Source organism: Lepeophtheirus salmonis, chromosome 1 (genome assembly GCF_016086655.4).
Source record: "Lepeophtheirus salmonis chromosome 1, UVic_Lsal_1.4, whole genome shotgun sequence".
In the NCBI taxonomy this organism is placed as follows: Eukaryota; Metazoa; Arthropoda; class Copepoda; order Siphonostomatoida; family Caligidae; genus Lepeophtheirus; species Lepeophtheirus salmonis.
The window spans coordinates 12,341,408-12,362,476 of record NC_052131.2 but is presented as its reverse complement, the minus strand read 5'-3'; the positions used below and the strand labels follow the sequence as shown (position 1 = coordinate 12,362,476).

Here is a 21,069-nt window from a genome sequence, read left to right as displayed (position 1 = left end):
AAAAAATTGTTATCAAAATCAAATAGTTAGGGTTGTGCAAAAAATATAAAACAGATTCCAACTTCTTTGATGCTGTTTGCCTTGATATCAGTTTCTACAGGTTTGATGTAAAAAGGTTGAGGTGAAAAGGTTACCGATAAAGCTATTGTGGTTATATCCTTGCGTTGTAAAATTGTAGTGCACATTATCATTGTAAGACAAAATTGTTGTGGTTAATATCCTCGTGGATCATTTTCATTGTAAACAATAGGATTGTGAATAATTTCATTCAAGACAATATTATCCTACTCAATTTCCTTGCAATTACATTATATTGGAGAAACCCACTATTAAACAAAGACAATAAACAATATTGCAGTTGTATATGTATAAACATCTTCCATATTTTTATGAAGGGCATCCAATTCAACCGACCTAAAATTCAACTTTCTATAAATCTATAAATAGTTGCAGAGGTTCATATATTCGACATTGATTTACGTTAAAGTTTCAACCAAAGTAATTCCAAAAATTATTCCAATGTCCCAATAAAATATACTTATACTTAATCAGTACCACTCCGTATGACCAATTAAAGGAACATTAGGAAAAGTGACTTTAGATAAGGTTTAGTAAGGAGCTAAAGTAATCATTTATCACGTCATATTAAACAACAATTTATTAGTATACTCTTTTATTTTTCAGTAGAAAACATCGATGTATTGAGTAACTACGTGTGTGCTCATAAAAAAATTGCAATTGGTACAGTAAAGGGTGGCTTTTCATAGACGCCTAAAAGCTCCGAGCAATGCCAGATATTACAGCTAGTAATTATATATTTTATCACACCAACTTAATTTATAGTGCAGACATCAGATGTGACATCTACTGTGACCTACCTATGCGAATTGTCAATGGCAACACCTTTGACTCCTCTTCGATACTATCTTTATTTTATTTCTGAAACGTTTTTCTACAAACAGAAAAAAATGAGAAGCAAAATCAATGTAAACTCTTCCCAACTATGGCAAAATTCTTTAAAAATAGTAGGAAATTGTTCATAGTTTAACAAAAATTAATTTGAGTTTAACCAACTAACTTTCAGTTCACCAATAAGAGTAGAAAAGTCGATGGCTAACCCAAAACGGGAGTGTATAAGTTATTTTAATGAAATAATACTTTCATTTGTGTTTTTATCTCTATGAAATGGTTGCAGATAACGTAAGATATATACTAAATTGAAGTCAAAATAAGTTTAGATATTTTTCAGAAAATGAGTGCCTGCTTTCGTTCATTTTTGAGTACTTAAACTAGAAAAATATTTCATTTATTTCATGACTCCACTTATATTTTTTTTTTTAAAACATGTTTTACTCCAGGACCAAAGCTAAAGCCAAGAGATGAAACGACATGTTCAAGAATATTTTTTTCTTGTACACAAGAGACGCTAAGAGTTATTTTAAAGGTATTACTCCATAACTAACTTAACAACCCCCATGAATTCAAAAAGTGAATTATATTGGGAGGGGGGTGGGGGAAATCATACATAACATGGAGAAATGATTAATTGATATCTGAAAATGGACTTTTCCTCATCAAATTTTATTTTTGGAAGCAAACTAAATTTAGACAAAAGTGATCAAATGGTCGACGCTTCGTATAAAAAGAAGAAGATTATTATCTATATTGATAATAAAAAGTTTGTTTATTTGTCTGAGGATGACTTATTTTCAATAGGGAGCGTGTGTAGCTAAAACTCAGAACCTCCTTTAAAAAAGAAAAGAAAAGAACATATATTTAGATTTATAAATACTTAGAACTTTTTAGTGTGCGAGTTTTTTGTGTTTATGCCAACCTGAACTGTGTATTTATTATTTTTTTTCAAGTAGTTATCATTGGTTATTATTTTTTGGGGAGTTATCTTCGATATTAATGAATCAAATGTATAATATTTAAGTTTGTTTTTACATTGTCGCCTAAAACCTTCGAGCTATCCCCGATAACATTGCTAGTTATAAGCTAAATAAAGCTACAAGTCAAATTGAGTAAATTTACAATAAGTGCTATACTTTATTCTTATAGTAATTCTTAACTTATTGAAAAATGTTTAAAAATGTAATAGTATGTGGTACATTAATAAGTAGAGTATTGAAATGTTAAATTCTTGAGTTTATTTTTCCTTCTTTATAAAACAGTTTCTATCTCGGATATCCTTGGAGTAAAATCTTTTAATTTTTTCCCAAGTTTTTGCTTCTTATAAGTATGACTATTATGCAAAAAGCGATAATGACGACGGAGTGATTCTGGAAATTCTTGACTGGTTTTAATGGTATAGATCGATGGACGTAAATTGTTACAGGTTTCTTCGATAATGTGAGAGGAAGAGTTGTCTTTTGGGGGAAGGGAATCAATTTGGTGTTGAAGACATTTGATGACCTCATTCGCTTCCTCCAATTCACGAGTCATGGTATAAACGTTCAAATTACAAAGGGGATCTTCACAAGTGAGAAAGTCATTCTTTAGAGAATCGTCCTGATACAAAAATGACTTTTCACTTTGGCTGCTCAAAAATATAAAAGATAGTTGTTTGAATCTGATTTATTGGCTTATAAATTTAAATATGTTTAATATATGTTGTGTACAAGTTATAATTTTGTACAAATTGTAACATGAATAAGCAAATTGTTAATGTTGCAACCTGAAAATTTGATTAATTTAGAGTACTGATTTGAAAAGAATCAATCATTGAATATTTCTTGGAGTCTTAATATACTGATGGTGCAATTTTTGACTTTTGATATGAATATGACTAATCTATAAATCTTCTGTAACACATATTAATATTCAAATATACTACTCATATATCCTTAATCATAAATTTTAATTGATCAAAATTAAATGAATTAATAGGTAATGGATATGACTGATATTTTATTAAAATTAGGTGTAATGAGACGTAGAAACAGTAGCTTTTACAAGTTACAACTTGTACACAACCAATATAACAAATGCTAGGTACCTCATATGCTTATAAAGGGTTTTTTGCTGCCCTTGACTAAATTTTTCTTTGATTGACTCCGCCACACTCATTGAGATTAAGTTACAACATCCTATCAAATTGGATGATAGTGTATTTCTTCCATATTTGAAATATAAGTGCTCCAAAAGTAAAAGACAGCCGGAGAAGGAAATCCCTATTCCAAGAAGAAGAAAAGCAGAAGTAAATTGAGCTAAAGCCAGTGGTTTTGAGGACGTCATTTTTCGTTTTGTTGGCTCACATGCTCCAGTGAACCAAAACGTTTGCATTCTCTCTAAATCACCATTTTCCCTGCACAAATTTATAATACATTAAATTAAATATTCATAAATATCCTACTATACATATAAATCAAGGAACTGTTTATAAATGGAGAATACACTCTTTCATTAAAAACGTCAATGAGGTTTTTTCTCACCCCACAATTTATGAAATGAATGTGGGAATTACGTAACGAATTTCTTAAGGGATAAAAATATTTTCCTTAGTTGATCTATTTATTTTATGTCATCAGAATAATAATATCTAATAGAAAAAGTTTTTCTTACTTTTTTTAAATTTATGACCCGATTGTTTCAATTGAATTATTTTTTCATTTGATAACTATTCTAATAATATATAAATTGCTCCTAGTCGGCAAAAAGAAAAGAAGTAAAAAAGTGGAAGGCTTTCAAACAACTACTAACATTTACACAAGGGAAGGGATAAAACTACTATCCTTCTTATACATTCTGGTGTGCATCTAACACCAAAAGTAAAAAAAAAAAAAAAACGGCACTCTAGGCAAGTTTGAATCGGATCTGACAAGTGTAATCGGGATTGTTTTCGAATAAGTTGAATTATATTTGTTAGACACAGTTCAAATTCACAAGGTTCTCAAGTTTGCTTTTCCTCAATAATATCAAGACTGTTGATTTTTTTTTATATAAATTTATTCTTTACGTCATAATTTTAAGCATTATTTCCGCTTTTGACTTTTTTTTTGTTTGTCAGCCTAAACAATGTTATTTTAATTTAGCTAAACTACCTATACTTATCACTATTATTTCATTCTGGAGAAAAGAATATCTAAACTTAAAGCAAATATGAGGGCGTGCGCTCATAAATAAAGGAGAGTACACTTATGATTTGTTGGGGAGTTATAACTTTAGTAAAGGGTTATATCTTTGTTCAAGTAACAACCAATAAAAAATCGTTGTGATGTTAACGTACCTCTATGAAATATAAATTCCCACATAATTTTAGTATAAAGAAATTTAATTGTGTAGTCAAATAATAATATATGCGTCTAAATATAATTTTACAATATTTTCCCTACACGAAATGTTGAGGTTTCTCCTCTCCATAGCAGTAATGCATTTTCAACTACTCCCGGTCACAAAAAGAAAGAAAGATAAAACAAGCAGCTAATGTTAAAAGGACAACTTATTCAGTATTACTACATGTCCCACCCATCTTCTCCTCGCGCCTAATTATTGAATTTTTACACTCTCTTTTTTTTTACCTACCGATAGGGATAATAATCTAAGACTCTTATGTGAAGAATTTATGCAGATTAGCAGCTGAAAACGTTATTCTTTTTTTTTTCAACACCGACAAAAAAAAATTATTTCTAGCTCTAAAAAAAGGTCGTGCAATATTAAGTACTCCACTCTTAGAGAATACACCATTAACTTATTACTAGGCTGTCTATATTTTCATGTCCAAATAAAACACATTTTGCGGGATTATGGATTAGTGTCCGTATTAGGAGGAGGAAAAAACATTTTAAAATTAGTAAAATTTAGGGATAAATAATTATTTTTGCTCACTACATTCGATTTATGATCAAAAAATATATTTTTTCATCTTTCTTTATGTTTAAAGTGACTTTTCTTCGTAAATTTATATAATTACAGTTAATAACTATTGTATACTAAATTAAAAATACCAACTTTTGTTTCTCTTTTGCACGAACAAGATTATAAAAATTGACTTAACCAATCAAATAACCCGACTGAAAAGTAAAAAATCTGGAGGGTCTGGACTGGTTCTAAAGAGATGTTCTTGCAATTAAAGAAGGTTGGTCACCCAAAATGTAGTAGCCGTAAAAACTTTTATATTTAATTACAGTCTGATAAAACAGAAAAACTGATAATTATTGAGCACATCTAACACCCCTACAGTTATTGAAAACAAGGTCTGCAATATATTAAACAAGTAATCTGAATTTAAAGAAAAAAATGATTTTTTTTTTACCCATCGCATCAAGTTGTGATGGTACAAGTCTAAAAACGGTCAATTTTGAACCACAAATACCCTTTTTCCAAATTAAAATGTCCTTTACTATGGAAAAAATTGTTTGAGTGTGTTGTCAAATGTAGTTTTGATATTGTCCGTAGTTGAAAAGGCTTTGTGCAGAGGCAGATGTATATATTAATCTAAAAACGGGACAGTCTAGTCTATAGATATTTGAATAAATATAAGATGTGTTAAAAAATAGTATACATATGTACGTTTGATGAGCTTGTGTGTTTTGTTTTTTTAGAATTTCAGTTGATTTACGCTTAATATGTCTACAAAGTTTTATTTAAAAAAAAGTAAGGAATATGTATTATGGGAGAAAAAAATATATAAGTTTACAATTCTTCATCCTTTGATAAAAATCCATCCCATAAATGAAGATAAGAATTGGAAAAAACTGTGTAGGTATATAATAAGGGAAACTATTGACTTGATTAGGTCTTTGTGTGTACTAAAAAAAAAAAGTCTTATTCAATAGCTAGCTTGATAAATAAGGAATCAATTTTGTGTATATGATACAGCTTCTTTGTATAGATCAGTAAGTTTTTGTAATCAAGATGGATTCTTGGGTTTATATTCCTTATATGTATAATGTACTTGTATCTACAAGTTTGATGTAGAAATGAGTAAGAATGGGAATTTTTTATATAAGTAACAGCATTCTTTTTCGAGAAAAAAAATGAACGGTTTGCTATTATTTTATTTTTTGTAAGTTATACTTATTCTAGATACGACCGTTGAGCTGTAAGAGACTCTAGAGTTGTAAGTTCTTGGCCTTTTCTACTATATGAGGTTTTTTGTCGTTAACAATCACAAGACCTACATTAGCTTTTGTGGAGTCATATATGAAACAGTTTGAGCGAGGCATTAAATCTTAATATAGGATAATTAAAAACTTTATTTTATAATAAAAATATGAGGTTTTTTTTCAAATAACCATTTTTTAGGAAAACAAAAACATATTGAGGTTTATTTTTGAAAATAAAGTTCTTATTTTATAGAATACCTTTTTTCTGAAGCCTTTTTCTTGCTTTATTAATTTTTTTAAAACAGTAAATAGTATTTATCATTCGATTTTATAAAAATCCAAATCACATCAAAATTATATTGCATTTTTTTCTATTTGGCATCATGATCTTCCATAAACTATAGCACGATAAACATCCTTACATAATATATATAAAAAAAGTAGTACCCCTTGAAACAAGGATGTCTTATGTAAAGCAGAGGGGCTGTAAGTAGAAAAATATATTTAAGTGTATGTTTTGTTAATTCTAATGTACCAAACAAGCTAATGTCGTTAAGAAAAACATATTGTAACAATAAATTCGGGAGATTGGGATGATATCTCTAAAGGATTGTTGGAAACTTTTTTATTCCCTTGGATTGGAAGAATTTTTTAGGAGGGTTCTGAATGATCAGAGTTAAAAATAATAATAAATAATATAATTTGTATTACTTGTAAGACAATGCTATATTAAACAATTGGTATCAAAAAACGAGATTTGAGTTCTACAAATGAAGAGAAACGTCCAGATAAATGCACTTTATATAACACCAAATTTTTTTTTTTTTTTTTTTTTTGACATTTCACAGATTTTCAAATCAAAACGCGTCCATGAATACCGTTTTTATGGACGTTTGATGGTTATTATTTTGAATAAAATCCAAAAATAAAAAATATCCAGCGATACCAAATTTCCAACTTGTGTCATATATGTATGTACATTCTAATATATGTAAAAAAAAAAAAGTGGAGCCCACGTGCAGATTCGTGAATTTTCACAGTAAATCAAAATTTCTTAATTTTGGTTTCTTTGCCAGCGATACTACCTGTTTACGAATAAGGCAAATTTAGGACTTTTTTATTGATTGTGTCCAAATTTCATTTAATGATTTTTTTCATTAAATAATATTTTCCTTTTTCACAAATAACATTTTTCATAAAAGATTTTTTTTTTCAACCAAGAGCTAGACTAATTGGAAGTGCAGGTCACTGTAATCGCAGTTGCTTAAGGGCGACCCTGGCCTACCGTTATTTTCCACAACTGTTATCATTATTATTTTTATCCGCTATGAGATAACCTATAATTAAAAAATCGAATGGAAAAGAGTATCCTAAAGGATTGGTTGTTGACCAAGTTCCCTGCAACAGTCATGGTGTTCGGGGTGGTCAGCAGTGAAGGTCATATTATGCCTCCCCACATGTTTGAAACGGGTATAAAGGTCAATACAGAGGTCTACCTGGATGTTATGGAGAAGGTGGTTATGCCCTGGATCCAAGGGGTGACCGGAGATAGGCCCTGGGTGTGGCAACAGGACTCAGCACCCTGCCATGTGTCCAAAATCTCCATGTATTGGTTAACCGAGAACTGTTAGGACGTCGTAACCAAGGATTTGTGGCCTCCTAACTCTCCCGACCTTAATCCTTTGGACTATTTTATCTGGGGCTATGTCGAGAAACATACCAACAGACATCCCCATAGCACCAAGGCCAGACTGATGGACTGAATCAAGGAGGTATTCGGCAACATGGACAATGAGATGGTCAGAAGAGCCTGCGGCCGGTTCAGAGGCCGTATTGAAGCCGTTATTGATGCCAACGGTGATTATATCGAATGAATGGCTACTCTATACCTATATGCTCGTCATAGTTTTGATTTTCAATAAAAAAGTTAAATTTATATTTTGTGTTGTCTTTTGTAGAAAAATATTTTGCCGATAATTTGATCCCCGCTCCCTGTATATAGGTATTATAGCTTGTGGGGGAATTTGCTTTGCATAATTTGAGACGTCTGGAATGTTTGTGGGTATGGGGAAGAACTCTTGTGTGTCCTTTTAGACAGTCTCGAATGTTTGACCTCATGGGCAACAAACAGTTTTTAATATTTCTTTTGGTATAACATCCCCAAGCTATAGCACATTCCCTTTTGGTTAATTATTGAATTTTGTATCTATAGAACTTCTTTTTTTTTATCAATGTTAATTATTAATTAATACATTTTTTTAAATAAGCCACGTATCCTTCTCATAAAATAATATAAAATTTTGCTTTACCTATAGATCATGAGATAATGATTGAAAAGTGGTATCCATGGAGACCCTTTTGGAAAACCAACCCCATAGCCTGTCATGGCATACCAAGAACCAACTGTGAGTATATCACATTCATCATCTTGTCCAACAAGATATTCTAATACGGTAGCGTCATAAATAAAGGCGTGAAGACGATCATTTTTGACTGCTTTGAATCCCTCTTTGACAGTAGATCGATTAAATCTACAAAATAATAATTTGAATTAGAAAAAGAAAAAAAAGAATATTATCAAACAATTTTACCAATATACAATATTTTGCCCAATTATATTTTTAACTAGGAATTATACTCAGTGGTTGAGTTGTAAAATCAAGGAAGAATGGTCAGTGATGGATTTTCATTATTGGGGGAATGATATCAATTTGGAAGGTACAATTGATTCAAGTACAATTTTATCCTATAAATGACTATATTACCTTAATAAAATATTTTTTTTAATATATTAATTCAGGGGAAATTCTACTTTCCCCTGAATTAAGAATTAAGTCAATTGGAGATCCAGCACCAACGAGTAACACATCTGGAAGATGTGATGACTAGACCAGGACAGTATAAGGTCAAAAAATTGAACGGCGACACAATGGGATACTACCACATCACCTTGTGAAGCAACCGATCCCATCATATTTCTGACTGAGGATGAGATCATGAGTAAGCTGAAAAGTTATGGTTATAAAGCTGGAGAATAATCAAAAGCCAGTGATGAACAATACGACTCCATTACTTTTTCTCAAAATGACATTGTGACAATAATGTGGGACATTTATGGTCAACTTGGGTGTTATTTAGAGCTCTACTTGGATGGAAGCGCGGATGGGAAGCACTACATAGATAATTTGGTTAGGTTTAAGAATGGGAATTATGGAAAGTGGGTTAGGTATAATATTAATTATGTACACAATGTTCATGACGAACAAATATTGTCAGTTTCTAGGAGATTGGGATTATACAGGAATAAAGCTTCTATATATTTTGTATAATAATAAAAAATATCGTTGATATTTTTAACATCGTTCTGTATTATGTCTTTAAATGTAAACAGGGGCATTGCTAACATTCATAATTATCAACACAGTAATTCTTATTAATTAAATTTATTTTATATATTTTTTTTCGGGGGGGAATGGGTGCTTCAGAAAATTGGGGTTGGGGTGAGCCCCCCCTATAAAGGGTATAACAACACACACCCCCCCCTCCCTGCATGTAAATATCTCATAATTTTTTTTTTCATCATTTTATCTATAATTACAATTTTGAATCTTATTTTGTAATTCCTATTCTAAATACTAAAGTACTGCTAACTTCTACATCAAAGTGTCTCTCAAAATTGGGTTCTAAAAAGGGGATTTTAGCCAAATTTATGTACTAAAATTGGGCTTACACAATGTCTTTAAGACACATGTGTCTTAAGACATTTTATGTCTAACAGTACATCAGAATCTACAGAATGGCCCTTTACACAACCCACTTCTAACTTTATTAGAGATTTCATTATTGGCGCCTTTTAATTTTATCCTATACTCAGTTGTTACTCTCATATGCGACAAACTACTTAGAACAAATTGTTTGTTTGTTTTAAAAATATGAAACTACTGAAAAGTAAGATAAAAAAACTAAAGCCCGAATTCTAAGACCTGAAACTCTAAGCAAGGACTGAAACACTCTGATAAATCATATTTCTAGTCGATTCGAGAAACGTTCAAGGCGCCTAAAACTATTGGAAATATCTTTTTAAGCTCTTCTTCACAATAGTCTACCAAAGGTTGACATGCATCACACATGCATACCTCAAACTAATAACTCAGTATAAAGAAGATTAAATGAAATAGATGAAAACATAAAAGGTTAATTGTGCAACAGTTTTGCCGCAACAAAACATACTTGAAGTTAGATGAGTCCACATTACCAGGACATGAATCTGAGCTTCTCTCTTATTTTCGTTTTGTCAAAGATAAAAAGATGGTTCAAGATAACAAACATAAAAGAAGAGTCAGTATTTGATATCATTGATGATTTTATCAAAGAGAAAAATATCCCACTTGCTAACACCATCATCATTGTGGTTTAATCCGTCTTATGAAAAAAACTGTATATTGTGTACTTGCAGTGCTCTGTGACCGCATCTGGTAGTACAAATCAATTAATATGACAGCAATAAATAAGGTCAAGGCACATTCCTTCCATTCCAGACTGTTTTAACAGCTTGACATTAATAATGATGAAGAGTTTGTGAGTGTATTACTACGCGCAGAAGTTAGATGAAAAGAAAACATTCTTAAACGTTTATATTCTTTGTTTGACTGTAAAACTGGGCTTTGTACTCATCTAAAAAAACATCAAAAGTGACATTGCTTATTGTCAGATATATTCTCAAAATTTCTTGAAATTAATTTCCAGTTACAAGAAAATCATGACAATCTTATCAGAGTTTCATCTGTTAACTCCACCTTCCTGTTTAAGTGTTAATTATTTAAACGAAATTTAGCCATCATGAATCTTAACAGTTTATAAGCCTCTGTAAATTAGAAAAATAAAAGAACATATAAAATCATGGGTAGAGTGCTCTAATATGTGATTTGCAAAGAGGCATGTCTTAAAGATTTAAGAATCTTTTAAGGCTAAAAGTAACGGACTGGTTTATCGATACATTCCTTTCAGTGATCCGTGAAGAAACAAGAGAGATAGATTCAAACTAGTATGAATTAAAACTGCACTAGATCCAAAAAAATCTAAATATCATATCAAGATTTTTAGGTACAAAAAACATACATGCTATATACATTATGAAATATATTTTATTCTTTTTTCAATATCATATTTGATAGAATATCAGCGTCGATGCTATGCTTTTTTCTAAGCAGAGGAACAAACTTAGAATTACCGAATGTGAAAATCTACGTCTTCTATTAGTGAGTTTCAAACTAACATGGGGAAACTAATATTCCTACACAAAGTACACTCATCTCATTATCAAGAAATTAAGAAACCCCTATAGTTTTTTTTGTTTTTTTCAATTATATACTTCCTGTTTAATTCATTAATGTGTGGTTTTAATGATAAAAGAAAAAATGGGGATGGGCAAGTGGGCGCCAGTCTTAAAAAGTTTGCTAAACCCTACATAAAACTAATATAATTTTTAATGGTTAAAAATAAATAACCATTAGCTAGATAATTAGTTATATTCTCATACAACTAGGAAACTTATTCCATTTGATAGGGAGTTTGTTCAATTCACTTTTAAGTAACTACATAATATAATCATTAATTATATTATTATACTAGATATAAAGTTTGTAAAACGAAATATTTTGAGTTCTTATTATTTTAACTTTCTATACAGTAAATCTTATACTTAACAAGCTCACGTGATTATAAAGAGCTTTTTGTCACAATTAATAAGAAAAATCTTATTATTTTTTAATGCTCTAGTAATTTATTGAGGTCTTAAATATGTATGATATGATTATCTCATTAGATCTTTATATTAATGAATGACCAGTAGTTCTACTTCGTGTGATATTGCCACCAGTAACTTCGACACACTTATTTGGCTCATGGGGATTTTGCTGCATGATATATTCACCGTTTTTTAATGTTTTTTATATCATAGGTTTGAACATTACTCTGATGCTTATTGTTGAAAGATTAATTTCTTTCTATCGATGAAGTTTCTTATATTTCTTCAAATATCAACTAAGATCATGACTATTACAAAGGTACCACTTACCAGTTTGTCCATTCCAAATAGACTCATGATCCAAGATCTGTGACTCCTTACTCTTTTTTCTTTATAAACACTATCAAAACTTATATCCTCAACTTTTTTCCATCTTTTTTCTTCTTCAGATCTATGTCTGAGGTATAATATTAAAAGTTAAAGATAAATTTCAAACCATATATTATAAAAAAGGAGGCAAATACGAAAATCTGCAATAGGTGAATTTGAAAAAGTAAAAATGTTCCCCAACGGTAAAAATGTTCACAGCAAAACTCGCATGTTAAAGTTATGAAGGTTTGACATATTTGATCCTAAACAAATTAACAAATTGTACTTTTTTGAAAAAGTTTAAGGCTTATTTTAGAGTTTTTCTGCATTGTGTATCTATTTGAGCCAATTTAAATGATAAGTAAAAAACAAAAATCCATTGGAAAATAAACAAACAAAAAAATAAAAAATCTTCAAAAAGAGTATTTTTAGACCTATATAATGTAATTTTGTTAATTGGAATTGGATATATTTTTTTAATGTCCCTATTATGCTTCCAATGGAGTTGCACTAATTAAGTACACGTAAACATTATATTATTACATTTACTTCACCCTACCTAGGATTATGAATTGACTTTGAAATGTGTTATATATATAACCCAAGATATTAATATTTACATAAAATACATGAAGAGAATCTTATTGATGAAAGTAACAAACTTTTTTAATATCTTTATGACTTTAAAGAATAAAATTCGATGGTTTCATTGTACGAACGAGTTGGGTTATATGTACGCATTATTATACATAAATATAATTTTAAATAATCGCGTTAATACATACATCATCAGAGAATGAAAGCAAATGCTAAAGGAACAAATTAAGGGGTACATATTTATGATACTATTTTATTTAGTATAAAAAAATAAATTATAAACCTAGCTTGATAGTACTCGAGTTGAACATAATTTTTATTCAAGTTTGATTATTGAACAAAATTGAGCCTCGTTTGTACTTTCAATTCATTTTTTCAACATTTAAATGGAAAAAAATAAAATTATTAACAGCAAAAATATTTAATATGCATTAATTTAGTCGTTCATTTCTTCCCTCAAATTTATTATTAGTCTGCAAAGAAACAGGGCTAAAATCAAGTTGTGAAACGACGAACATCACCTCAAACTATGTCCAAATTTAATGGGCTACGAAAATAGTTTTTGTACTTTAGGGGGCACTCAGAGTATCATAAATTATTCTGTATACTCAGCCTCCCTTAATTCACCAAATATGGATTCGGCGAAAACAAGAAAAAATTAGAAATGATCAAAAACTTGTGAATGTTAAAAAGCTTGGTCTAACCCATTAACTTATAAAATGAAGGAACGGTCCTCCCTAAATGCAAATGTTAAACTTTGTTAATCTCATAATACTCATGAATTAAAAAATATTTATTTACATTTGAAATATGAGTGTATAGTTTTTTATGCACTATGCAATTACCTGCAACATATGAATAACCATATAATTGAACAGAAAAAATATCTTCAGATATTTTATCATTTACAAACATAAAAGTGAATTACACCTTATCCATAGGTGGAGTTTGCATATGATTCCCAATATCTATTATATATACATATATTATATACTTAGTATGCAAATGAAAAATATTTTCCTCGGAATTAAACTTAGAAATGAATATAAATTTAATACTTTATAGACTTATAGTACACTAAATGTCAAATATTCCACAACGTTCTAGGACGACATATTTGGTGACAGATATCATTATGAACAGAGTTGTAAATCTTATGCTTTTTTTTAGGATGTGAGTTTTTGTAGTTGATAATCTCAGTGGCACCAATTATTGAGCAAAGGTATCAGCTGACAAACAGTGAAAAAATAATATTTCGTAACGTTGGTTTGTTATTCTTACATTGATAATCTGTCATTCTAGCTAGAGATATTATATTCAACTCTGATGATGAAATAAACTATTAACAAATCAACTTATTTATTTAAGCTGATGTTGAAACAATAATATACCTTTATACTCAGTGGTTTAATTAAATACAGTAATATTTGTATATACTTGTTTAATTCGTTCCTTGAAGGAGTTTGTATGTCAAAACAATTTTCCATAAAATAAATAACTTGAAGAAGCTCTCGCGTTCCGTCCCCAACTAATAAACACCTCGTAGTTTAATAAAAAAAAAGTGACGGTTGAGGAAGCTTTATCTGTAGATATAACTGTATTTTTGTTTTTCCCTATGTCATAGATGATGTTCATTGCCATTTTACAATGACAAATTACCAATCTAGATTCCATTATCGTCTCTACAACAAATAAACGTAAATCGGTAAATTAGATTTGTTATTGTACATGGATCAGACATTCAGTTTACTTTCTACTATAAACACATTTATTTATGTATTAACAAATGTCTTTTTCTCTTAAAATAAACTTAATATATCTTATTTTTGTATGAGAGTAAATGTATTATATGTACAAAATTAGGAAATGTATATAAGATGTTGGTTTGGGGTTTTTTAGTAAAAAATCCATCACTTTCTAAAAATACCTGATTATAGAAAGCCAATTTATTCTGAAAAAAAGTATTCCTTGATTTAAAAAAAAATAGAAACAGGCTTTATGTAAAAATTGAATTACTTAGTCTCAATGCATGAACTTAATTCATTTTAGAGTATTCTTTCAGCTCTAATAATTTCGACAAAATGAGAATAATAAAATAGTTACAGTTGTAAAAATGAAACCGCAAAACAAAATGGTAATCTTGACAATTATAAAAATATTTTAGAAGAAAGTAGCTAAGCTGTCATGACGCATCGTAGGATCTATTCGATGAAAGAAAGAAATAAAAATTTATTTGTGTCTTTTGCAAGGAAATGGGCAGGAATTACCCGGATCTCAATCTTTAATTCTACTCTGAGTTCAATACTATTCAGGTTATGATTACAAAAAGTCTCGCGCTATTTGTAAAAATAGATCATTAGTTCCAACCCTTGAAAATACAAATAAGGCAAATGATTAGGAAAGACGTAAGTTATCTTGTCGGATGACATATATCACTTTCCATAATACATCCCGTATTTTATTTTATTATTGTCCAATAGAAGGTTGAGTCCCGTTCAGGTCAAGCGGTTCTATCACTCCCTGTCTCGTTTCAACTTTATTGGTGTCGGTTCCGGTCTTCGATCTCAAATTTTTATACAGGATCAGTTTGGTAATAGACACTTTAAGAAAAGGGGCGTTGCTAGGAGATTGCGATCAAGGGAATTATATTAGATAAAAACAGAGCAGCAGCTACCTTATACGTAGAGTTTGTAGTACACGAAGTTCAAACAGTGGTGTCAGAAATTAGGGTTCCTCAAGAAAAGGGTTTTCATAGTGGGGCCGTGAGAGGAGACTAAGGGGGGAGGGCACAGGAAGATGGTGAATTGAGGATTGCTTTCATTCTACACATAAATAGTAAATATGTTTTGTATAAACGGGTCTCAACTAAAAATATATAATTGTGTAGGGCCTTGGCATAGTAAAGTTTGGGAAATGCTGGCTTAAGAAATATTATATCAATCATATTATATGGCCCCGACAAGCTAAGTATCGGACCTGGATTTTTTTCTGTTTCTTTTTGTATTAAAAATGGCGCGATATAATCAAAGTAAGAGGTATTTCATTTACATAAAATAATGTAGATGAAATATTGAAAGGTTATAAATATACCAAAAAATACAAAAACCGAAAATAAGTACAAGAACGGAGACCGATAAGCAATATATTGTGGCCCCAGTTTCAGTCTCAGTTCGACATTGATGGCTCCTGTTCTAGCGGTTCAAGAACCGGAACTGTTTGAACCGCTAGATGGATCAGGCCAAAACCTTAGTCAAATATCTGCTGCTGGCTCTTGTCAGTTTTTAATAAATTTGTCAAAAAGGGAAATCATTTTGTGTGATTTTTTTTTTTTTTTTTTTGCAAAATCAATATGAAACACAGCATATAAAAAAATTATATCTAAAAGGTCAAATTTTAACAATAAATAAAAAAATCAATATTAATTTTTCCCTTAAAAAAAATAGTCACCTCCAAAATTCTGAGCTAGTCAACCCTTATGAAAATTCTTAATTGCAGATACATTTTCCAAATATTATGTGTTAATCATTTATATATTGTTTTGTATTTTCTACAGATAACTGAAGAAAGCGCAAATAAATTATTTTAGAATTTGATAACTGAATTTAGGAGTAAATGATAATAAATTAGGAAATATTATTTTCGCACCAAGGTATTTTATTTTCTTATTTTTTCAGTAAGTGTGAGACAGATTTTAACTAAGAAAAAAAAATCAGAAATATATGCAAATAGACTTATTTCTTTTAATTCATTTAAATTTTAGTAAAGTGTTATTAAGAAATCAGCAATAGTTCAATTGAAAGAAAAAATATTATTGTTGAAAATAAGCAATCCTTTTTTTTCTAAGGATATTATTTGTTCAAGAATTTAAAAAAAGTTATTTCTACTGTAAATAGTTGATTTTTTTCCCCCATGGGAGTACATATATGTCTTTAATATATTCAGTAACCATATGCACTGTTGACTTGTCTTCCATTCTTTCTGTGTAGTAACGAAATCTAAAATTGGACCCTAATATGAAATTTTGTTCTACGGACATACATGCGTTTAAGCTAGAAAATGGTCCTTAATATAAAGCAAGAATGAAAATAGTATTTTATGACGTCATCCAATTTTCGAGCTAGTCATCTCCCTCCATCCCAATGAAAAATCCTGCTGACACCTCTATAAGTGCTTGTAAATTGCCCTTGACAACAATTCTCTTTTCTTTTTAAATATTATCAAATTTGGATAAGATCAACTTTTTATCAGAAACCAATTGTTTACTCCATTAACGAATTCATAAAGTAATTTTAACTTAGGCCAAATCAAGACAATATGTTTGATTGTACTGCAGTCTTGGGTAGTTAAAGTAACTTTCTGATATTAGCAAAAGCCGTCTCTTCATAGGTGAAAATCCAAATTTTAATTAGAAAAAACGGGGTTTTTGGTTCCAAATTGGGTTGTTTTTTTAAATTATACAAATATTTCTTTTTTATTTACTTTATAGTAGAAGTTTCCATAACATTTTTCAATCCATTAAACAGCTTGAACGGTACTTTTTATATCAAGAAGCACTGTAAAATTAAAGCACAAATTTTTTTTTCATTCATTGGATTTGAAATAACAAAAGTAACATCATATTTAGCACAATAACTCACAAACTAAAGAACAAATCGTCCTAAAATTTTTACAGCTATCTTTTGAAGGTTGGTAAATCTAAAAACGAGGTGAATTATAATATTATAGCCCCATCTATTTGCGGAGCCTATAATTTTTTTACCTTTGTGTTACATATAATCATATACTGATTTACACAAGTACATTGGTTTATAATTCAATTTATAGAAGAAAAGCCTTATTTTATAATATAGAACGAAAGAAGTGAGGCTTATCTCTGCAGTATTATTTATCATTTATAATCATCTTCGTATGAAGTGATACCTTGTTTGGAGTGTCTACTTTAGGTGTTAAGTAACCTTGTACGATTTATCAAGTTTTCATTTATCAAATTTGATTTCAATACGGTCAATCCTGTTATTAAAACTACCAGGCTTAATATGATATCCAAGTTTCAAATTTAGAATTATTACAAAATTTTGATAAAAAGGTCCACTGTAGTAAGCCATCTTTTTTTTCTGTTTCCCTTGTTTGATCGCTTATTACAGATTTGACTTTATTATTTGCAAATATAAATATATCTATGAGTTGATAAAACCAATTCATTGTGTAGAAAATCCAGCCTTTTTAAATTCAAATTCAAATGTTTTATCACTTATTGCTGCCATTTTTCTTATTTCCATACCACTAATGGCATATGTTCATTTCTTAAGCTAACATCTTTGTTTATCATTATCCTTGCTAATAAATGACGTCAAGGATTATAAGTGACAATGTTTTTAGAACAGGTTAGGTAACAAGAAATTCATTGGGCAAACAAAGTAGATGTATCAAGTAAATATATTTCTTTCTCGTTAAAGTAACATCATTGGTCACATTTGTTTGTAATACAAAAAAAGTAACAAATGTAGTATTTTTATTTTTACAAGAAGAACAGATAAACGTTTATGACTAACCTTATTATAATAAAATTGACAAGTGAAATGCCACTGGCATGACGATATAATTATAATTTCGTCAGTATGAGACATCAACAAACCATGATGTCCCATAAAAGGAAAGGTAAGACTTTAAACCCCGTCAATTCTCTTTAAGGGGGAGTGGTAACTTAAAGCCACGTAAACATGAATAATATGCCAAGATAGAATAAATTAAGTCAGATATATTTTAAAAAATGGAAAAAGAATCGACATTTTTTCTGTCCGCGAAAAAGAGTGACATTTTCTTTAAAACCTTTTTGTAATAGAACGAAGTATTTAACACAAAAAAGATCCAGCTGATATTTTTGAAATATGGTAACATGTGTACTTTTACTTGGAACTCTTTGTTAAAAAAATGAAGCATGAACTTAAATAATTGAAGGTTTGAGCTAAAAATTAAATAAATTTCTCACGTACTTATTCATATAACTGTGAACTTGAGGAAAATTATTCTTCATAATGTAATCAGTTGCGCCATTTGGAATGGTTCCAAAACGAAAAGATGGTTTGACAGAAGTGGGATTCACAAGTCTACGATCATCCATTCCTGTAAGATTCGGAAATTCCTCTCTCGTTATCATGAAAGCAGCCAAATTAGCAGTATAAATGGCAAGAAATATCAAGGCAAACATTGCCCATATGTGAGCCATAAATCGAGCAGTATATCCACGAGGGCAGTCTACATTGACTGCAGCTTGAAAAAGAACAGCCCATACCAGCCAGAGTGTTCGTAAAAATGAAAAACGTCCCTGGGAATGCTTAAACTGAAAAATAAAATAAAATAGGAGATGATTTATATGATTAATTAAGAAAAAGTAATTATAATGGGGGAGGAGCATTGTTTACTTATAAATAACATTCGAGAGTGACCCCCCAAACTATTTATGTACCGTCACTACATCTTGCAGACAATATATTTTTTTAGTCTGTAGATGTCCCAGTTTTTTTAAATAATTTTAAAAAAACATACTTATTTGATAAGGGCCTATAGCAGTAGTTATTTGTTTTGTAAAGAATCAGATTTTTTATAATTTTCAATTTCAACTTTTCCTCATATCCTCTATTTGTATCTAAAAAATATTTTTTTCTACAGTAACAGCTAATAAGGTTTTGATTTATTACAAATAGTTTTAATTTGCTAAAATTAATTTGGGTATGATTTTAAGTTATATTTTAAAAGTAAGGGAGGGAAACTGAAGAAAATTGCATCACATGAAAAATGCAACAGGTCCTTTTTTAAAATAAAAAAAATTATTGCAATTGAATATTGTGAAAAAAATTAATTTCTTTTGGTTATTTCTATTGAGATATTGGATGAACACTGATTTTGAGAGTAAAAACTAATTTTTAAGTGGTGCAGTATATTTAAAATAATCTCTTTTTTTTATAATTTTTACAGTAACTTAAATCATTTAATTTATTGATTTTTTTCTTTAAGTTTAAGTAACTTATCAAACTTAAGAATTAGTTTACAAATATAAAATTCGTTTTTTCTTTTTTAAATTACTATGTTTGAATATTTTTACGCTTTTTGTTGTAGATTTGAACCAGCTTTTGAGTGAGAAAACCCACATTCTAAGTTTTATTTATTTTTAGGTTTACAACAAAATTCAAATTTGGTTTTATACTTTATTTGAACATTTCAATTAAGAGAAAAAGCAATATGAAGTTTTTTTTTTAAATCTTTTTTGAGAGGTTTGTTCTGAGGGTATTACCCCCATGCAACAGCATTTTGGCCCAGAGGTTGAACCCTATAATTATAAATGTTATTTAGGTCGTAGAACACTAACATGATCCTTAAAACTTTCAATGGATATCAATTTGGCCTTTCAAAAATAAAGTTTTTAGGGTATAACTACAATTCAGTGCCATATTTCGACATGAAAAAAATATATTGATGAAAATAAAAGTAAATACAAATTGATACAAACATTTCAACATTAAAAAAATGAATTATTTAAAGCTTTATCTTTATTACAATTAATACAAAATGTATTAAAAACCACCAAAACATCGAGTAAAATGAAGACCCTTACATAGAAGCTGATATCTATTTCATTTATTTTTCCTGTGCTATGTTGAAGAGATAGAATGTACCTTATATTTTAATTTTTTTTAAATGCCTATAAAAAGGTTAATTTTGATTAAAATTTGATACTTAAGTAGGTTGTGTCAATATAAATTATGCAAAAATTAAATCGTTTATGAGTTCAATTAATCAATTGTTTTGAATATAAAGCATCTATGAACTTGTTTTCATCTCCTTACATCTAAATTATTATAAATCATTTTAGTAAAAATCATAACAAACGATTCAATTTTTTTCTTCGGAATATTATATTCATGCAACCTGACCAGCTTGTTATATTTAAATATCTTAATAAATATTAAAAACTAAAGTGAGCAAAAATCAATCAAAATTGACATTTTTTAAAATTAAAATATAGTCTATTCTATAACATAACTAGGATATAAAGAACTTGAAGAAAAATAAAATAGATATTAGCTTTTAACTAAGATACTTCATTTGACTCGATTTTTTGGTGGTTATGTAGATTTTGTGTGATCCAGATAAAGTAATGAATAATAACAATTATAAATTATTGTGTCTGCCGGTGGGCGCTCCAATACCTTCATTTTGTTACATAGAGTAATCATTCATTTTTCACATTGTTTATTTTGTTATTGTTTTGATGATTTTTCTCACAAACCTATGAAAAATGCAAAAACCCTA

At 29.4% G+C, this 21,069-nt stretch overlaps 1 protein-coding gene across 1 annotated transcript in view; it reads right to left on the bottom strand.

Moving 5' to 3' along the window:
- Positions 1-2,020: 2,020 nt before the first annotated feature.
- The window catches only part of LOC121117007 (glutamate receptor ionotropic, NMDA 2B), a 42,413-nt gene continuing 23,364 nt past the window's right edge, over positions 2,021-21,069 (bottom strand). Inside the window, exons 5-8 of the mRNA XM_040711335.2 lie at positions 18,753-19,099; positions 8,357-8,578; positions 2,999-3,307; positions 2,021-2,539 (exon numbers count right to left, since the gene is read on the bottom strand). Of these exons, the coding sequence (XP_040567269.1) occupies positions 2,164-2,539; positions 2,999-3,307; positions 8,357-8,578; positions 18,753-19,099 (1,254 nt within the window). The 3' untranslated portion in view covers positions 2,021-2,163. The remainder of the gene's footprint in view (positions 2,540-2,998; positions 3,308-8,356; positions 8,579-18,752; positions 19,100-21,069) is intronic.